This window comes from Lonchura striata, chromosome Z (genome assembly GCF_050655825.1).
Source record: "Lonchura striata isolate lonStrDom1 chromosome Z, ASM5065582v1, whole genome shotgun sequence".
NCBI classification, from domain to species: domain Eukaryota; kingdom Metazoa; phylum Chordata; class Aves; order Passeriformes; family Estrildidae; genus Lonchura; species Lonchura striata.
In genome coordinates this window covers 13,586,969-13,607,261 of record NC_140740.1, presented here as the reverse complement: position 1 = coordinate 13,607,261, position 20,293 = coordinate 13,586,969, and the positions used below count along the sequence as shown (strand labels likewise).

Sequence of the window (20,293 nt, the reverse complement as noted above, 5' to 3'; positions counted from 1 at the left end):
TCAGTGGTGAAGTGAGAATTTATTAAAATAAGATTTGTACTTTGTGGTGTTTTCTTGAAATTTGGCTTCAAATACAAAACCAGAGAGGTTTCAGATACTCACTTTAGCCTCTAAAGTTAAGGTGCTTACAGCTTCAGCATTGCAATGCACTCAGCGCTGACAAAAACTTTTTGAGGCATTTTTGTTTCTTTATGGATAGTTTTTTTAAAAAAAACCTATTACTTAAACTAGACTCACACATATTAAGGCCTCTGTAATGTGCCACCAAAACATGTATTTTTTTTTAGAGAAGTTTGTTTTTGTCAGAAGTTGTGAATCTGTGATGGTTTTTTATCTCTTTTTTTCCCTTTTTGTTACAGGATGAAGTACATGAGAGGGATAGGTTCAGTGACTTCTTGCTAATAAAACTGAGAGATGTGCTGCAAAACCAGAATAATTTAAAACTAATTCTCTCTAGTGCTCCTCTAGATGCAAATCTCTTTATTAGGTATTTTGGAAGCTGCCCAGTAATACATAGTAAGTCTTGATCTTAACTCTTAAGTCTGAGTATACCTGCCCTGAGACTCACAGATCTTACTAAACTGTAGCAAATTATTCTGAGTAAAGGCACATGATTAATACACTGAGAATTCCAGGAATCCTTGTTCTTTCTGTATGCAGGTTTCTTGTTTCTTGACTGTTTGCACCTCATTCAAAGTGAAGTGTTTGAGTCACTGGGAGTTCTGTAAATGCAGGTACATCCTGCCCCCCTCCACTCTTAATTGAAGAAGTAGGAAGAGGTTATTGAAGTTCTGTCTTCATGCTGATACAGGACTTAGGAGCTACATGAGTGTGATATATATCAGTGCATTCCAGTAGGATCTTACTCTTCAGGCTTTGTGAAGGTTGTCACTGGTTACTGGATAAAACACAGATAACTGTACCAGTTCAGTTCAGAAATACAGGCTTAGGCAGATTGGGTTTCACATGAAAAAAGAATCACATGATTCTCTGATTTAAGGAAAATTAGTAGTTGTTCATCTAGGTAAATATTCAGAAAAGACATCCAGTTTTGCTTAGTTTGTTTGCAGACTCAGTTACCTGCAGTTAGACTACATTCAAATGCAAAGAAAAGTTACCATTATTTGCTGGTTTAATTTCATTTGACTGATCTTTAGTAAAGCCAAAATGTAAATGCGTGGGAGATTGCGGGTTTTTGTGGGTTTGCGGTTTTTGCCCCACCCTCCTGGCTTGCAGGTTTTCTGCATGGGTGACCTCCTCTGGCACCTTGCAATCCTCTTACTTTTTCAACAGTAATGTCCAACTTTAATGTGTTTTGAAAAGTAGCTTTTAAGAGAAATGCTTTATCTGACAATCAGGTAGACTCTCTGCATGTCAGCCTTTTTAAAAAAAATCTCAATGGTTTTAGGAAATGGGATTGCTTACTGGTTTATTTTAGCAAATGTTTGTGAGGAGGAAACCTTTTTTTCCTTCCTTTTTTTGCAGATGGAATTGTTTAGTTCTCAGTTTTGAATTTCTGCCCAGTTGAATAAGGTTTGCAGCTTGTTGGAGACAGGAATCTGGAAATTACACGTGATTTCATGTTCTTTGTATTTTTTTTGCAAGGGAGTGCCTCAGTTATGATTGTTGTATGACTTTCCAGTTTAGTCTTTTTGCAGCTTCCTGTTCTTTCAGATCGGTCAATTTGTGTTGGAAAATCTGCTGGCAATCTCTCCCAATCTCTCCAATTTACCACAGTGTTTGTGCTGGTTATGTAACAGGCCAATAACAATTCAAAAGATATTTTTTTCCCGTTTTTTGTTGTTGTTGTTGTTTTGGGGTTTTTTTTTTTGGTTTTTTTTTGGTTAATTTAAGAATTAAAAGAAGTGGCTTTGTCTGTTAATTTAATATACAAGGTTTGAGTCTCCTTCAGCAATACGGCTGACAAAATCCTGACCACAGAAACCACATTTTGTGGCTGTGGATCGCTGTAGTACACAGAGTTTGTGATCAGTGTTGGAAGGCTTCCTCTGTGACCAGCTTCTAAAAGTATGTGAATTGTGGATTGTTCTTTCTGAAGGAAAATCCTGAGTGTTCCTGAGTCAGGTTAAGGAACAAGAAATCAAAATGTAGAGATTTTAATCTTCATGCAAAAAGCATCCTGCAATGTCGACAGATAAGGTCTAGAAAACAGTCCTGTTGAAAAAGAGATCAGGATAAATTATCAGAAGGTAAAGGCCGCTGGGATGTCTCATCTGTCAAGAAGTATTCAGTAAAGAAAGCTCAGCTTTGCTGAATTAGTAGAGGACATGGAGATAAGGCTGCCTTCTCACATGATTCTCATGAAAAGAAAGGAGTTCAGTACAAAGATTTACTGTCTCTGTGTGGAACCTTGCAAAAAGCTGTATTAATTGCTTATTATTTAATTACATTTTTAATCCAGATGGGAGACTTACATGGCAAGTTCTTGTTTGTAAGCCTAAACAAAAACAGCTGTTTTCTTTTTCTCGTTTAAAAAAAAATTGTAGTTAATAATTGTCAATCTTACGAACATCTGCTGGAACACTTCATAAAATTGAAGAGGTTGAGGAGAAACAAGGTGGCATTTGATTTTGGAAATGTTTTGTTTTGTACAGTTTCGAGAAAAATAAACTCCAGTGAAGGTAGTTTTTTAAAAAATTAATTCTGTAAGTGAAGCTGGTGAATATATGATCTTTTACGGATTTTTTCTATTTTAGTCCAAGGGAGACCTTTTGAAGTTAAAGAGATGTTTCTGGAGGACATTTTACGAAGCACTGGGTATACAAACAAAGAGATGGTGAAGTACAAAGAAAAGAAGCAGCAAGGTCAGTGGACTTGTTAATTCTAAGGGTTGGCAATGAGAATCATTGATTGAACAAACAATTAACAGGATTATTTTCTGTTGAAATTCCAGAGTCAGGAGATTAAATGAGTGTGATTTAGATGACAGCAAGTATCTTTAAGCTGTCAATATTTACATTATGGAAATAGTTTATGCAATTAAAGAAAAAAGATCACTTTGATTCAGTGGTTGCATTCTGTTTTCACTCAGTTGATGAATGTCATCTTTTTTCTAATTATTATGCTGTAGAGTTATATATAACTGGGGGCTCTGCCCACATGAATGCTAAAGAAGCATAGGATGCTCTGTACCTTTGGGTGCAAATTAAAGTGCAGCTATTAAAGCAGGCATGATTTTGTACATCTTGCACTAAATGGACAAGGTATTCCCTTCAGTAACATTTTTCACTGCTTTCTTCAGGCATGGATGTATTTTTTTAAGTGTTAACACTCTTGAGCTAAACATCATTGGTTTTAAGTTGATTAAGTAGATACTGCTTCAGAAGTTTTCCTGGCAACTGAAAGTAATGATCCCAGTGATTATTTAAAGGAAAAGTAAAAAATGCAAACCCCAAAGCTATAACATTCAATATCCAGTCCTAACTGGGTATTGATCACAGTGCTCATCTCTGATCACTGGGGTCAGAAAAGTTCAGTTAGGACACTGGTGTTTTCTGATGTTTCTTCCAGTGGTGTAGAAAAGTAAGTTGTTACATGCAGGGACTGTATCACTTGTCTTCAGAATTCCATTTGTGGAAAAAGATCTGGCCTGAGATTGTGTGGAAGGTGATTACTTAAGGAAGATACTTTGAATGCAGTAGTTTGGAATAATGGAGGTTTGGGGGGTTAAACACCAAAGTGTTGGGTTTTACCTCGTTTTTATAGCCCTGGTGCAGTGCACTTTGGGTACCCTTAAACATGTCATTTCTGTTGGACTGGTAGTAGCATTCTAGACTAAAAAAAGATGTTGAATGGGTAAAACTTGGTAAAACCTGCTGTGACTAACTTTTTTAGTAGAAAACAATGGATAATAAATATGACTCTAAAACTTTCTTGGGGAATACTTTGCATTCTAGAAGAGAAACAGAAGAACACTCTTGCTGAGTGGTGTTCAGCTCAAGATAACACTAACAAAGGGACATCTCGGAGACAAAAATCGGTTCCAAGGACAAATGAGGAGTACAAACGGTTGGATGATGGCGGTGACACAGTATTTAATCAACTGGTAAGTTTTTTCTTTAGTCGGAAGAGATGTTACAGGTGTTTATATTTGTGTTGTATTACTAGCCATTTAAAATCTGTTTTCTAAAGTTCTGTTGAATCTTTCAGGACATTAACGTATTTTAAAGATTACTTGATGAGGATGAACGGCTCTAGCTGAAGTGTGCTCTTCAGTTCGGGTGGTTGCACACAGCTTTTCCTCAGATCAAATGGCTCGACTGCCATTGTGTTCGTACTTGCGTATGACAAAATCAATGCATGAACTGATACCTGAGTGCTGGGTTTCTGTGGCTGCTGGGAAAAATAACCATTGCAATTCTTTGTGGGTAATGTATGAGAATAAAGACAACTCTTGGAAAAGATTAAGCTTTCAATATTGTTTTTTATCTTCAGACTGAAAAAGATGTGAATTGCCTTGAACCGTGGATAGTAAAAGAAATGGATTCCTGTCTTTCTGACATCTGGTTGCATAAAGATATTGATTCGTTTGCTCAGCTGTTAAATCTTATTTTAACTGAAAATGTCAGTGGTAAGTTTCATGTGTTATTACATAAGAAAAAAGCAACCTCAGATGTACTTAGATTTTTATGGCTACTTTTATCTCCAGTTTCAAATGGTGTTACCTTTGCATTCTGATGCTGACTGAAAAATGATAGGGCTAGCAGAAATAATGAGTTGTTTAGTTAGTTATTGTTTTGAAGTATTGACAGAAGTGTGTTTCTAAAACAGTGTAGAATTCATATGAACTAACTTCAGAGATAAAGTGAGGAAACAAATTCTCTTTGGGCTGGAATTTGAAAGCAGTATTTGTACTATATTTAGATGAAAAAATAACATTTCTACTGGGTTTGCTGGATTTTTTTTTTTTTTTTATTTCTCAGTTGATTATAGGCACAGTGAAACTGGTGCGACTGCTCTGATGATTTCTTCAGGGGGAGGCTTTTTGAGTCAAGTAGAACAGTTGATCAGCATGGGAGCAAGTATCCACTGCAAATCATCTAATGGCTGGTAAAAACAGAGAAACCAAAAGATAGATTTATTTGTCAATATAGGAGAGAGGAAGAAAATTCTTTAACATCTAAATTAATTTGCTAGCTTATCACACTGCTGTAAGAACTATAGATTTTGACAGCCTCAACAATTTCTAACTCCTGATAATCACATTGTTTTCTGTAAATTCTAAATTGAATTCTTAATTACATGGTCTTGATTGTGAGCTATAAATTTTGTTTCAGTAGGTCTTGTTTAGGATACTGGTTAGTAGAACAACTGTAATCTACTGAACTGAACCAAAATATTTGGCAATTCCTATTTTCATGGAGTTACACATATCAGAAGATCTTTCTGTTATGTTTCTAAATATATTGTAGCATGTAAAAATATTTGTGGATCTGTAGAAACTCAGGTTTTGTGGTCATGGAGTATGTCTTCATATAAACAGGGAAGTACAGTAAATAATTGTAGTATGGAATGATAAGAATTAGGATTCCAGGGGTCTGATATTTGGTACTAACATTTGAATAACTTGGGGAAGAAATGCAATTTAAAGTTAAAAGGGTGAACTGCATAGTGAGGACAGCTTCTGAAAGACATGAAATAGCCAGATGTTATGCCTGGGGTGTGACTTTTTGAGATGACTTCAAGGATACTGCAAACAGGCAGGTCTGATCTCTGCACCATTTTTAAAGGAATGGCACCTTCTTCCTCCTCACTTCCTTGAGCATGTTTGCTCCTGTGTAAAACTGACATTCTGTTGTGGTAAAGAACTGTAGTCACCTAAAAGTCAGCTGTTAACACCTATTCAAGCACTTTCAAATGGGAAGTTGCAGATCCAGCAATAACAGTACTGATGTCAATACAGAAATGGGTACAAAAGTCTGATGTCAATTGCCTCTCCTGATGTGCTCTTCATATGCATCTTTTGAAGTGAAAAGTCTAATAAAAATACTTGTGCAACTATTTCAGGATGGCTGTGGACTGGGCTAGGCACTTTGGACAGACAGAGGTTGTTCATCTGTTGGAATCCTACAGGTAAGCTGTAACTGTTTTGCAGAATGAGTTGTATATGATATACATAGAGTTGTGATGGGAAATTTGAGATTTGTGTTCTTCTAATCAGAACAGGTTTTAGCTTTTCATGCTCTAAAATCTGGACTTAATAGCAATACCTTTTTTTAAGAATAGGAGTATTTCAAAAAATAAACAGCAAAAAAGTTTGTACTCAATAGCATATTGTTTATGCTTGCACAACTTGCTAATTCTATACTATGTACCATTTTCTTTTCACATGCTTATTTTGGAAACAAATCTGTAATGTGTTTTTATCTATATTTTTTATATGCAATAGGCATATTAAAGAAAATTTGCAGAAGTAATGTGTACACTAGGCCATTCAAGAATGATTTTCTGATTAACTTACAGTTGTCATACTTGTGGTAGTGTTTTGTAAAGATTATCTCTACTATAATTTCTCTTAGTGTAGTTTCTGCTAGTGGGAAATTTTTGGAGAAGACATATCTCTCAAATATTTTTACTTGAACAGATAAACGAGAAGTATCTTTATACTTTCCTTTGCTTATGGTTGTGTTTCAATGAAGTTGAAGAAAACTAAAGTTAACACTAATAAATAAAGTGGCATCCTTCATTGGGTTAACATTGGAATCAGTAAACAGTAATAGTATGGTGATTCCCTTCTGCAACACTTAAACATCAGAATTCAAGACCAACAGTCTTGAATTGAGTTGGTCTCAATCTAAGTTTGATTTGATGGCTCAATGCAAACCCGAAGGGGCAGCCTTGATTCTGGTGTATTTTCCTGTTACAGCGCTTCATTTGGATTTGGAAACATGGATGAAAGTTCCAGTTCCCTGGTCCAAAAAAGTGCTAGTGACCTTAGTGCAGAGGACAGAGAGCTACTGACAGCTTACCATCACAGTTTTGATGATGAAAAAGTGGATCTGGATCTGATAATGCACTTACTTCACAGCATCTGTCATAGTTCTGATGCAGGTAGGTAAATACCTAACCAGTGGTTGTGGATTTGACTTCTGATAATCATGCTCTTTTTTCAGCAATCCACAGATGTTAAAACCTTCTGAGTGCTATTCGACATGTATTTGAATTTTCTGTTTAACTTTGCAAACCCACTTCCTTTTTTAGGAGCAATTTTAATATTTCTTCCTGGGTATGATGAGATAGTGAGCCTGAGGGACCGCATTGTTTTGGATGACAAGAGATTTTCTGATAATGCTCACAGGTAAAACCTTTAGTTACTGTGGCTTTTCATTGCTTCTTTTAAGGATCCTTAAAATGTTCCTTTTGTCTTGCATTAGATACCAAGTTTTCGTGCTTCATTCAAGTATGCAGACTTTGGACCAGAAGAAAGTGCTTGAAAGTCCACCTTTTGGCATCCGCAAAATTGCAAGTATTAGAGGACTTTTTCCAATGCCACAATGACCTATTTTGCCATTGCTTTTGCAGTTATTATAGTTTTGGTGGTTTTGGGTTTTTTCTTTGCAGATTCTTTCTACTAATATTGCAGAAACCAGCATAACAGTCAATGATGTGGTGTTTGTCATTGACTCAGGAAAGGTGAAAGAGGTAGGACTGCCTTAAATTTTCCTAGTGTGATTCTAAAACACACAGTGTATAAATTTTGGAGAACTTTTTTTTTTTTTTTATTACTTTACAGTAAAGTGAGAAAAAGCTTTTACTAGCTGAGAGCTAGTGCCTGTCAGGCAACAGTCCTTTCTGAAAGGCTTCAACATGAATTTGTTTTAAGACAAATACTGTAAGCTATCCGTCTAAAAAACCTTGAAAATCTTGAATTTCAAAACTTGTGGAGCATTAAGATACTAGAAAGGAGATACCCTCATTAATTCACTTGAAATTGAGAAGGTACCTTTGTCTCAGAAGCTGCTGTATATATTACTATTTCATACTTTTTAGAAAACTCCTGTTGGTAATCTAACTAGTAACTTGTATTTCATGTACCCTATTGAGTTTTCAGTTTGTATTCCTTTCTTTGTTTTTCTAGAAGTCTTTTGATGCACTGAGTTGTGCTACAGTGCTAAAAATGGGGTGGATTTCAAAAGCCAGTGCTATCCAGAGAAAAGGCAGGTAATAAATGCCTCATAGTGGTTCCCATTTTGCAGATATGCACAGTCCTTTATGTTTAGAATAAACCACACAACATAGTAATTGTTTCTGGCCTATTCCGGTGTTGTGTTGCATAGAGGCCAACACTGGTTCTCTGCAGACGAGTAGGCGTCAGCATGTATTTCCTTGGAATAATCTCCCAAGTTGTAGAAAAGTGATGCTCAGGCATTTCCCAAAGGTCTGGGTTGTTTTCCCCCCATTAATTTGTTCTCCTTCCTCTTTCTCCCACGTAGCACCCGCAGTCACAATGTTTTCACATCATGTCTATGGGCAGAGGACTGCCTATTTCACTTTCTCCAAGCTATCCATGACTTAACAGGCCATGATTATATTCTTCCCAGCACTGTGGGGGAGGGCTCAGAAGTTTATGTAGCAACAAATGCCTGTTTAATCAATCATATTGGCATTAAGCTGCATGTATGCACATAGATGTATATGACTGAGAGAATTTGCTCATTCCTCCCTCATTCACTCACAAGTTACTTCATCTTTATTCTACCTTTTACTCCAAGGATAACTTCTGTTTAGGGGATGTGAGGGGAAGCAAGAAAGTTTGCAACTGGTTCCTTACAACAAAGGATGATTGAGATTTGGACTGGTCTTAGGTTAGCAAAAAACCCACAGCACTTTACATTAGAAAAGCCTTGTTTTTCTTTCTCCAGATTTCTCAGTGTTGGGTTAAAATTACAGTAAAAAATTGCCACACTCTCAAAAATAATTAATGATTAGGAAATTCTCATGTTGCATGTGACCTAACAACACTTTCTTCATGGTAGTGCCTCTCTGAGTTTCTGTGTCTGTTTGTTGGCTTTTGGTTTTGTTTTTAGAAAGAAATCCTCATTTTCACAACTTCCCATATTTTATTTTCAAGGGCTGGGCGCTGTCAGCCTGGGGTCTGCTTTCATCTCTTCAGCAGGCTCCGATTTCAGAATATGTTGGAATTTCAATCTCCAGAACTTCTAAGACTGCCGCTTCAGGTGCATGTTCAGTTAGAAACTATAACTTTAAAAAATACAATGTCCTCAAACCATACTACTAATTGCAACAAATCATGTGTTTGGCGGCTGCTTCCAAATCTTGGTAATCTTTTTTTGTACTGCCTTTTACCTTGCAGGAGATCTGTTTGTACACAAAAATTCTGGCTCCAATTAATTGTCCAATTGTAGACTTTCTTATGAAAGCTCCTGATCCTCCGCCTGCTGTAACTGTGAGAAATGCTGTGCATATGCTTAAGGTCAGAAAAGGAATAAGTTTAGATGGTAATTGTGTTTGATCCCAAATTTGTGGTGTAGCAGTTTACTGACTTCAGTTTGTACTGAAGCTGTTTTTAATTACTTAAGGATGTTTTGAAGTTTTGCTTGTTGTCTGTTTTCATTTTGTGTGTGGGGATGTGTTTTTCCATGTCAAGGGAAGAGAGTGCTTCAAAGTCTTGTCTCTGTTAATAGTCTGACTTGCTTCTTCAGTGTTTGGAAACAAGTCTAGTTAAAGTCCATTATTCACATCCTTTTTGCTTTCACTGTAAATTGATTTTGTCCACTGTACCCATCCTCCTCTCCTTTATTTGTTTGTTTGTTTGTTTATGAACAGACCATAGATGCCCTGGACCCTTGGGAAGATCTCACTGAGCTTGGTTATCAGCTGACTGAATTACCTGTAGAGCCACACCTCGGTAAAATGGTGTTGTATGCTGTAGTTCTGAAGTGCCTGGATCCTGTTCTGACCATTGCCTGTGCTCTTGCCTGCCAAGACCCTTTTGTGCTGCCCACGCTGGCCTCCCAAAAGCGTGCAGCCGTGCTGTGCAGGAAGCGTTTTGCTGCCGGGACATTCAGTGACCACATGGCCCTGCTCAGGGCTTTCCAGGTAGTCTTTCATTTCAGAGAGTACTAATCACAGCACATCACCCAAGCAAAATGCAGATGTACCAGTTGGATGTAGAGTGGCGGACTGTGATTAAGTCCTCAGAGAAGACTTTCTTTTTGCCTAGTGCCTTTCCTGTGTATTGGACTCATAAATTTGTGAGGGAACCCTTTTTGTAGTATGTTTTGTTTCAAACCCTAGAAAATTTTGAATGTTTCAACAATGTGCCTCTTTGCATCCTACTACACTGAACTTTGAATCATGATCTTAATGTAATGATCTTTATTTATTGTTTTAATTTGACATAATCATCACTAGAGTGAGCACATAAAGAGAATCTAATTGTTGAACAGAAAAAATAATCTGGTTTGATACATTAACTTTTAGAGTGGGTTTTGCATTCATTTTATTGACATAAATGTAATCTTTAAAAAAACACCTGCAGTTTTTAGTTTAAGTCCTTCAAATTAATAGGCAAATGTAAAAACATTTTCAGGCATGGCAGAAGGCACGCAGTGACGGCTGGGAGAGAGCCTTCTGTGAAAAGAACTTCCTGTCCCGAGCCACAATGGAAATCATTGCAGGAATGAGAACACAGGTGCTTGGCCAGCTTAGAGCCTCAGGTAGAGAAGTTGGAAACAATTTTAACGTTGTTTTAAAGTCAAGCATATAGAAATTGTAACAAAAATCATGTTCACTGGTGTAATTTTCCTTAATTTGAAATACACTGTCATGCACACATTCATGCAGGGTATGGTGCAGATGAGGAATTGTGGCTGATCAAACTGAAAGCACCTTCATCTCCACATGCCACTGCGTTTCATGTTTTAATGAATTATTCCCATAGGAAATGTCTTTATATTGTAGAAAATAGTGGTATTCTGTGTCAGTATGAAACCCCTTATCAGGAAGGATTTCAGTGTAATGGTTTCTTCTTGGTGCTGTTAAGGTTGGCAGTGGTGAAAAATGCAACAAAGAAGTCATTTATTTCACCTTTTGTTTCTGACTCCTTTTGAGAGCCAAACACAAGGTAACATGGCACTGTTTTGTCTCTTTCATTTGTCAGGTTTTGTGAGAGCCAGAGGAGGAGCTGATATTAGAGATGTTAATACTAACTCTGAGAACTGGGCTGTAATTAAAGGTGCCTTAGTGGCTGGGATGTATCCCAATCTTGTGCATGTAGACAGAGACAGCCTGGTGTTGACGGAACCAAAGGAGAAGAAAGTGCGATTTCATCCTACCTCTGTTCTTGGTCAGTCTCAATATAAAAAGGTAAAGACACTTTGAATTCATAGTTCAAAAAAAAGGGCACTAAAATCTGTCACGTGTTTTAGAAATGTCTTTTCCTGTTTGTCAGTACTTCAAAAGCAGTATAGGCATTTAACACTACAGCTTTAGAAAATACTGTTCTACCCAGCTGATAGAATTGGAGTTGATTCATTTTTCTGTCGTTTCAGTTAGTCCTTTCTCTAGATGGAAAAGGCAAAAAGGCAAAAAAACTGCCCTGCTATAAAATTGTTTTAAAGATATAATGATCCCTATTCTTAAAAGCAAGTTTTTCTCTGAAACTCATTTTTAACATTTCTTTTTAAAACAACATATTTTGTTTTACCATGGTAGGATAATTGATTAATCTGGTTGAATTCTCACACTTTTTTATGTGCATGTGCGGCTTTCGGGGGGTTCTCGCTGCTGTCCCCCCTCCCTCCCCGGCCCCCCGGGACCCTCCGGCTAGCTGTCCCCTCTCGGGGCCGGGGTTTTCCGCGGTCCCGCTGCCCTGGGCTCACCAGGCAGGGCTGGGTTAGCACGGTCCGAGCGGCAGCGTTGCCTCAGTCGCCGCTAGGATTCGAGATAAAGAGACCAAGAGAGACCAATGGTATGCTTGTCCAGAGAGGTTGTATTGCCTGAACGGTTGCAGGGACCAAAAGCCCCGGGCTATTGCCCAGATACAGTTTTATACAGCAGAATTAAGAGTTAAGGTCTAAACAATAGAGACAGTTTTCATCTTAGGCACATCAGAACCGCCCCAGGGGCCAGGTCCAATGGGAACTGCTCAGGGGTGGGGAGAAAGGGGGTTTAGAGAGGAATGCTGAAGCAGGACTTTCCTGAAACAATGGACCATACATAAATGTATCTTTTCCCTCAGTTTCTCATTTCCAGGGCCTTCCTAAAACAATGGGGCATACATAAATGTATCTTTTTCCTCTGTTTACCATTCCCAAGGCCTTTCTAAAACCTTCCTCCACACTACCATGCCAGCATGATAGCAACATGCATGTATATTTTTATATGTATATAATTGTACATGTATTTAATTCTCAAAATACAGAATCATAGAATGGTTTGTGTTGGAAGGGACCTTAAAGCTTATCTCATTCCAGCCCCTGCCATGGGCAGGGACACCTTCCACTAGTCCAGGTTGCTCAGAGCTCCACCCAGCCTGGCCTTGGGCACTGCCAGGTTGAGGCACCCACAGTGTCTCCGGATAAAATGAGAAATACGTTCAAATTTACATTAATTACAGGTAGAGGGTACAATAGCCTGGTTTTACCTGCTCTTCCACAGATTGCCCCAGCAAATGGACAAGCTGCAGCCATCCAGGCCCTCCCCACAGACTGGCTTATATATGATGAAATGACGAGAGCTCACAAGACAGCAAACATCAGGTGCTGCTCTGTTGTGACACCTGTCACCGTGGCCCTCTTCTGTGGACCAGCCAGACTGCAAAGTAATGCCTTGCAGGCATCTTCATCCTTTCAAGGTACACTGGAGTCTGGATTTGGGATGTTTCCATTGGTATACATCAGCGTGTGACATGCAGAGCTTATTTTTCAGTAATATTTAATACATATATTGGCTGATTCTGGAAACAGCGCTGTTATAATTCCTGTAGCTATTCAGGAAGAGTTTGTTGGTTCTGTAACAAATCTCTCCATTTTGGGATTCCTTACCTATTCAAGTCCATAAATTACACAGTCGTAGGGTCTCAGAAACTGCAGTATAGTTTGTAAGGAAAGAATGCAGCCACAATATCTAATGAGAACTGTAGTATTGGTACTGAGAAGTGTAGTATGCATGTTCTCTTTCTGCAGACTACTTTATTTGAATCATTGAACCAGATTATTCAAACAGAATAATTTAGAAACAATCAGTATGGCAAACAAGTCATGTTGCTTCTAGCTAACACATACATTTTCAAGATATGTTCTACTGATAATTTTTAATTTCAGTTAACTGTACTATTAACTGTAAGTAATAGAGAATATATTTACATTTCCTTCTTTTTTTCTCATTTAAATTGAGTCCTGTTGGAATGGAAGCAAAAATAACTGCTTCTAGTTGTCATAGTTTGAATCAAACTAAAAGTCCAACTTATTTCTAAAGCTTTCCTGTCTTGCTTTTAAACTGTGAACCTTAGAGTAGTACTCATGCTGACTGAATTGCACTTAAGAAAAATAAAGAATCCTAATTAATAGCCATACATATTTTTTTTTCTTACTGGGTCTTTAAATCTGCTGTTTTACTAGGAAATAGAGGCATGTGTGATTTTGCCAACAGCTTTAGGCAAAAGTTGTATAGTGGCCTGTGAAAACTGGTGAAGGTACATGAGTTGGGTCACATCATATCAATCCACGTTTTTACATAGTAGGACCTTCAGCAGGTCTGGCTACTTGATTGCTGCTATCTGGAGCAAAGACTTTGCAGTGTATTTGCAGAAAAGAAGAGGTAGTTTTACAAATGTTTACATTTAAAGTCAATTTTAGAAGGAAAAATATTGCTGGTAATATAGTAGTATGCGGGTTTTTGTATAGAAATAATAGTAGAAAAAATATGGAAATTCTGATGAACCTTTTGTCTTTAATTCAGGGGGAGGGGTATCTAATGATAGCAGCGACAGTGAGATGGAGGACAGGACGTCTGCTGATCTGGCACTGCTGAAGCTGGATGAATGGCTCCATCTTAAACTGGACCCTGAAGTAAGAAATTACTCCTGGGTTTGCTTCATGTAGAGGAATTGTAAAAAGATGTGAAAAGGTTTTTGTAACATTTGAGTAGCCAAGAATTTTCTCCAAGAATGTCATGGTCCATTTAGGTCTCTCGAACTAGGTACTCTGTGATTTAACCTTTACTTCACAAGCTCATTAAGAATTAAACGGCTTCAATCCCCTTTGGCACAGAGTTGTCTGTTGCATGAATTTGTGTATTCAAAATCCAAGTTGCAGTGTTTGATCACCTGTCACCCATACCTTTCTCTTCTTTTACCTGTCAGCAGAAAGAAAGAGAATAGTCACCTAAGTCAACAGTGAGAGTGCTCATCCCTCTTCCTCCATATTGGTGTGGGTGTCCTGTCTCTCACAAAAGGGAGCAGGAAAGCCTCAGCAATCCAGATGCTGTTGGGTCTGTTTCAAAAACTTTCTGGGTAATATGATGTTTTATATCTGAGCTTGGCAGTTTTGTCCCTTTCCACAAGTCAGCAGATTCTGAAGAGACTGGCAGACAAAAAATGATGACTGCAAGGGACAGCAAGCTGCAGGTGACAGTGACAGCATAAGGGCCCTTCTGCTCCTTCTGGCCTCCTGTCCTGCCTGCATGGTGCTCCATCAGGCCATAGCACAAGCTGGGATAAGCTAAAATCTGGACAGGAGCTGAGAGAACAGTCACATTGGCATATTGTGTTCTTCTTTCTCTGAGAGGATAACCAAAATCAGATCAAAAAAGGAGCACTTGAAGCTGAAGTTGCTGAGAGAAAGTTGCTGTCAGATTTTGGAAGGATACATTTCAAATCCTCTTTGAAATAGAAGTCTTTATGTCATTGAGGAGCTGTGGCTGCAGTTTATGGGTCATGAAACACACAACTTTACCAACTCTAATAATAATACTCTCTCTCCTAGTCATGTCCAGAAGAGTGATTTTTAAAAATTTATCGTAATGGAAGCGTTTCTGGTAGCAGAATTAGACAATAGTCTTCTGAATTTAGTCATCACACTTGACCAGGTGTCGATGTAAGAAAAATATCACTTAGAGCTCTTTTCCATCAACTATACTGAAGAGTGCATGAGTAGAGACTGATTTGAGAGGAAGGGCATAAAGCATGAAAGGATTGAGTTTTCTTGAAAGATAAGAAGGAAAAAAAAAGTCTGTGGAATTACAATACAAAGCTAAGTTTAGTACAGAGCTAAATGAAATGTTTCCAAAATGACCTTGTACCCAAGGAAAAGAAAGCAAATTAACATCATAGTTTAAATATGGATTATTCCCCTTCCCCAAGACCTTAGTCTTGCCTTCAATTCTGGGCTCTGTTTATATTGGAATGCCAGGTGTTGCTTGATAGGGAAAAGACAGGGTTCTCTTACCTGTGTGATCTAATTTTCATCAGTATTTAACAGAATTGGAATTCATTGCAGGCTGCTGGTATGCTGCTGCAGCTCAGGCAGAAGTGGCACAGCTTGTTTCTGCGTCGTATGCGAGCTCCTTCTAAGCTGTGGTCTCAGGTTGATGAAACAACTGTAAGAGCAATTACAGCTGTTCTGAGTGCTGAAGAACAGTCTGCAGGTCTGCAGCAGCCTTCAGGAATTGGCCAGAGACCAAGGCCTGTGACTTGTGAAGAACTTCCTTTGGCATCTACATGGAAGTCAACCAGCAGCAGAAAAAGCTCAACAGAAACAGAATTGTCTGACTCCTCTCATGCTGAAAAGTAAGATGCTGAGGTCTTCTGCTTACTGTAGGTTGCAGTTTATGTATACAAGTATCACTTAAGTTTCTGCTAGTAATAGGTGAAAACAGTGGAAGTACATTTGGAAGGTGTTATACTGTTGTATGCTGCATTGTAATCCCAAAGAGAAGTATTTCATACCTGGGGCTGCTGTTTGAGAGAGCAGTCAGGAATATTGTCCATGAATTGTGATGTTTGAGAAGTAGCAGAAGAAGTTTAACAGTAGCATTAAAAAGCAATGAATGGTCAGTATGAGTTTTTAGTTAGGTTTAATAGATGTTGTAGTTGCTGTAATACATGGGGTCATGCTGTAGGTGGACAGGTCGATGTAAATTGTTCAGTGACTGCTTGTGAAACTCAAGGTATGTCCTTTGTAGGGTTTCAGTGAAATCTTCTTCTCCTGCACTCCACCAGCCAAAGAAGTACAAAGAAAAAGACATTTTGCTCTCCGGACAATCCTCAGATGACAGATCAGCTCAGTCCTCAGTAAAACCTGCAGAAAGCAGTAGCTATTCCAGCCCCTGTGCTACTCCTTCTTCTCCAGTGTCTGGAAAGGTAGAGTTCTCTAACATACTACCCTGCTCTTCCAAAATAATAGAATTTCTTGCTGATATCATTCTGCAGTTAGGTATTTTACTGATAAATTAGGAATCTAACGTAGCTTTTCATTTGTAACACTGCATAATACTTCCTTCTGGAATTTAAAAATCTAGACTAAATATCCTTGTTTCACTAGTTTAATACAGCAAAAATAATTTATGGACTGCTGAGGTAAAGCTATCCAAAGTAGAAAAAATGAGATTTAAAAAAAATCCCAAACTTGTTCTAATAAACGTGTAAGTTTTTTTCAACTAAATGAGTATATTATATACATACTTCTGAAGTTTTTGGATTCTGCCTTTTTCTGCATTCATAATAGATTTTCAGTATCAATACTGATTCTGTCTTACCTGCCTTACTATGACTGATTTTTGTGATGGTTATTTTAACAAAGCACACATTTTTAATGAGATTACTGTGACAGTTGTCCCTATATACTTGAATAGTAGACTGCAGTAACACAAAGGAGATCATTCAGAGGAAACTTCATGGACTCATTGGAGGATGTAGTAATTCCTCTTGAATCTTTCAGCTTTTAAATTAAGACAGCGTAAAAGGAAGAAAACATGTTTCCCGAATATAGAAATGCGAGTAGTGTGCTGTAGGCTACACTCTAGGATGATGAATTTTGGTGTCATCTCAAGGTCTGTCAGATTTTAACCAATTCTAATTAATCACTAGGCTTTTTAATCCTATTCTGCTTCCTGCCCCCTATTCTTGTTTCCTGCCCCTCATGGATGAATTACTGTGGAAGGGGCTAACAGCAGGCCTGTTAGCTAAAGGAGCAAAAAGAAGCTGAGAGGCAAGAAGCTGATCAAGAGCTCTCTCCAAGGCTGCTACCAAGGAGGCTGAGAGAAGAACTGGAGAAAGATAAGGAGAGAACTGCAGCTGGATAAAGCATTTTCAGAAAGTTAACTAAAGTCACTGTTACTGTTCACCAGTGGTGTTATGTTGATTTTTTTGTGGCCAACAGTTGGGGTAGAAGAAGTATAAACAATTAGAAAGTTTATAAAAGGTCATGTTCGATAATAAAGAGTTGCCATCTGAGACCGCCTGTGGTCTGTGCTTTGTGTGGCGACCGCCTCACGATGCAGTGTATATACCAGTGACAGCTGGTGCCCACCGCGTGGAGCAGCAGCCTGAGCAGCGTGGTCGGTCTGGAGCCACGCGGGGTCCCAGCGACTGGCAGCCCTGACCCGCTGGGGAGTGGCGGGGGAGGCGGCGCTGGTGCAGCTGAGAGTGGCGGGTGGAAGCCACAGGCAAGTCCAGACCTGATTTTCTCCTATCAACACACCTGGAAGCAGGTGAGGCAACAACTAGTGATAATGGGAGATAAATCTAAAGAGGAAGAGACTGTTTTGGCTACATAGAAAGCTTTGTTAAGAAATAAGGGAATTACTACTTCAGACTATGCCCTTTGTAGTATATTGCTGTGGGCTAGATCATAGGATTTTGCTACTGATCCTGACACAGCATTAAAGGTTGGAAAAAAACAGTGTTAAAGGTTGGAAAAAAAGTCAGGAACAAGCTGTGGGAAGTCACCTGAGCGGGAGATAAAACTATTGTCAATCTAGTTGTTACTTGGAGATCGCCTTTTGAGGCATTAAAGGAATGGAAAACAGCGGGAACAAGCAGAGTACAAGGTGGATGAAGATTTGGGGTTGATAAAGTAGTCTGATGGGAGGGATGAGTCAGATGGGGCCTCTGATGGGGAACTTGTTGCATACATCCTTGAAGAAAGTGCAGGTGCCCATGGAAGTTACCAGGCAGGCTACCAAAGCTTCCAGGAAAGTTGCCAGAGCTTCTGGGCTGGATGCTGAAGCTTTTGGGAAAGCTGCTAAGGCTTCTGGGCAGACTGACAGAGTATCTCCTTCTCAGACTCCTAAGCCTCTTTATCTCACCTGCACAGCAGCTTTCAGCGGTGCCTCTATACACTGCACCACTGCGCCAGTTAGCGGAAATGTCTTTGGCAGAGAGACAAACCCAGCTGTCTGCCCCCCTGCTCCCCTCTGACGCTGTTGAGGCAGGATGGGAATGAACAGACTTTGTTCAGAAGGCTGAGACTATAACTGATTTATTTCAAAATACATCACTCTTTTATACAGAGCTTTGTGCAGACCAACTCTATTGGTCCTGAAGTGAAAACATGTCACCCTATTGGTGTGCAGTGGATGACGTACAGTAGTAAAACCTAATTATAAACAATGTGAACAAGAGAGATAAAGAACTTACATTCTTTCTCAACACTTTCTCAAGCTTCTACCTGGTTAGAAATTTATGGTTTTTCTTTGAATCTAAGACCTACACCCCTCCACTCTAGCCCAGCCATTTGCCCCCCGCCCCCCTCTGAGCTGCATGAACAGTTGCAAGGTCGTATCCTCCACTGCTGGACAGTGACAGCAAATCAAGTGAAGAGTCACCCGCAGTAACGCCTGAGTTGGGGCAGGGAACTGTTGGCAGTTCAGCTTCTAAGAGATCTAGCCCTACTGCCCCATGGACTTTGCCTCTGTGTCAAGTAACTGTGCTTCCATGACAGCCTCAGAAGTTTTGGGAATTTCTTAGGAAGAAAGCAGCTGAATAAAAAAATTGGGACCTAATAGAAAGATTTGGTGCCCCAAAAGTACCTCAGGAGGAGAGTGTTAAGGCAAATGTTGCCTGTGATAATCCTATGGCTTTTCCAGTTTTTAATGCAGTTCCTGGAATAGGGCAGGATGACAGTCATCATGTCTTTGCCTGGAAGGTTGTGCAAGATCTCCAATTGAAAGTGGCTCAGTTTGGTATTAATTCCTCAGAGGTAATGCAATTAATACATGTAATTAATGCAGTATGCTTGTACCTTATGACATCATGCATCTTGCTACAGTTTTATTCCAACCAGTACAGTATGGTGTGTTTCAAGAAACTCGGAGGTGAGTGGCTGAGCTCACAGCTTTAACAAATATGCAGCTGCCTCAACACGACTCGTCATGCTGTGGGTGTTGATGCCTTATTGGGCACTGGGCCTTTTGCTAACCCAGATTTGCAGGCAAGGTGGGATCCTTCAATTTTGACACAAGCTCGGCAAATAGGCATGAGTGCTTTAATTAAAACAATGGAAATGGCAGCTCCAAAACAGAGATATGTTACTATACAACAAGGGATGAGAGAACCATTTTTGCAGTTTGTGGAAAAGCTTGCTGCAGCTATTGAAAAACAGGTAGATAATGAACCTTTGTGACATAGATTGTGTATAGAATTGGTGAAAGAAAGTGCAGACCCAGACTGCAGAACGATTATTGACACCTTACCTGGGGAGCCCACATTGCCTGAAATGGTTACTGCTTGCTCAAAAGATGGTTCAGTAGAGCATAAAATGACAGCTCTTGCTGCAGTTCTAAGACCACCACCGAAATGCTGTAATTGTGGACAGCAAGGGCATGTAAGGGCACAGTGTAATACCCAGAAAATAACATCTAAGTCAAATGCAAGCAGCAATGTTATGTGCAATCATTGTGCTAAATTTGGGCACTGTGCACGAGTAAGTATCATGCAAATGGTCAGCTGTTGCAGGGAAATGGGAAGAAGAACACGAAGGGGTGTGTGGGGACACAAATAACCTGACGACCATTAACAGCAATTATGGGCCTTCCCAGCACTGTAAAGCTACCCATTTGCAAACAGTATTCAGGAGCAACAAGTGGGTCCACAGGGATTGATGTACCCACCACCGACACAGTAACTATTTTGACAAAAGAAATCTGCAAAGTGCCCCATGACACCTATGGCCCAATAGGACGTGGATTGAGTGCATTTCTGATAGGGATATCAAGTACTACACTTAAAGGTATTCATGTGCATTTAGGACTTATTGATGTTGATTATTTAGGACAGAGTCATGCTATGATATGAATTGATGAGTGCCCT

General features: G+C 39.1%; 1 protein-coding gene across 1 annotated transcript; it reads left to right on the top strand.

The window, feature by feature from the left end:
- Positions 1 to 9,008: 9,008 nt before the first annotated feature.
- On the top strand, positions 9,009 to 17,855 carry LOC144248238 (3'-5' RNA helicase YTHDC2-like). Its single transcript, XM_085567841.1, has 2 exons — positions 9,009 to 15,772; positions 16,168 to 17,855. The coding sequence occupies exons 1-2, from the start codon at positions 15,492 to 15,494 to the stop codon at positions 16,436 to 16,438; spliced, it is 552 nt and encodes a 183-aa protein (XP_085423967.1). The 5' UTR covers positions 9,009 to 15,491; the 3' UTR covers positions 16,439 to 17,855.
- The last annotated feature ends 2,438 nt before the right edge of the window (positions 17,856 to 20,293 follow it).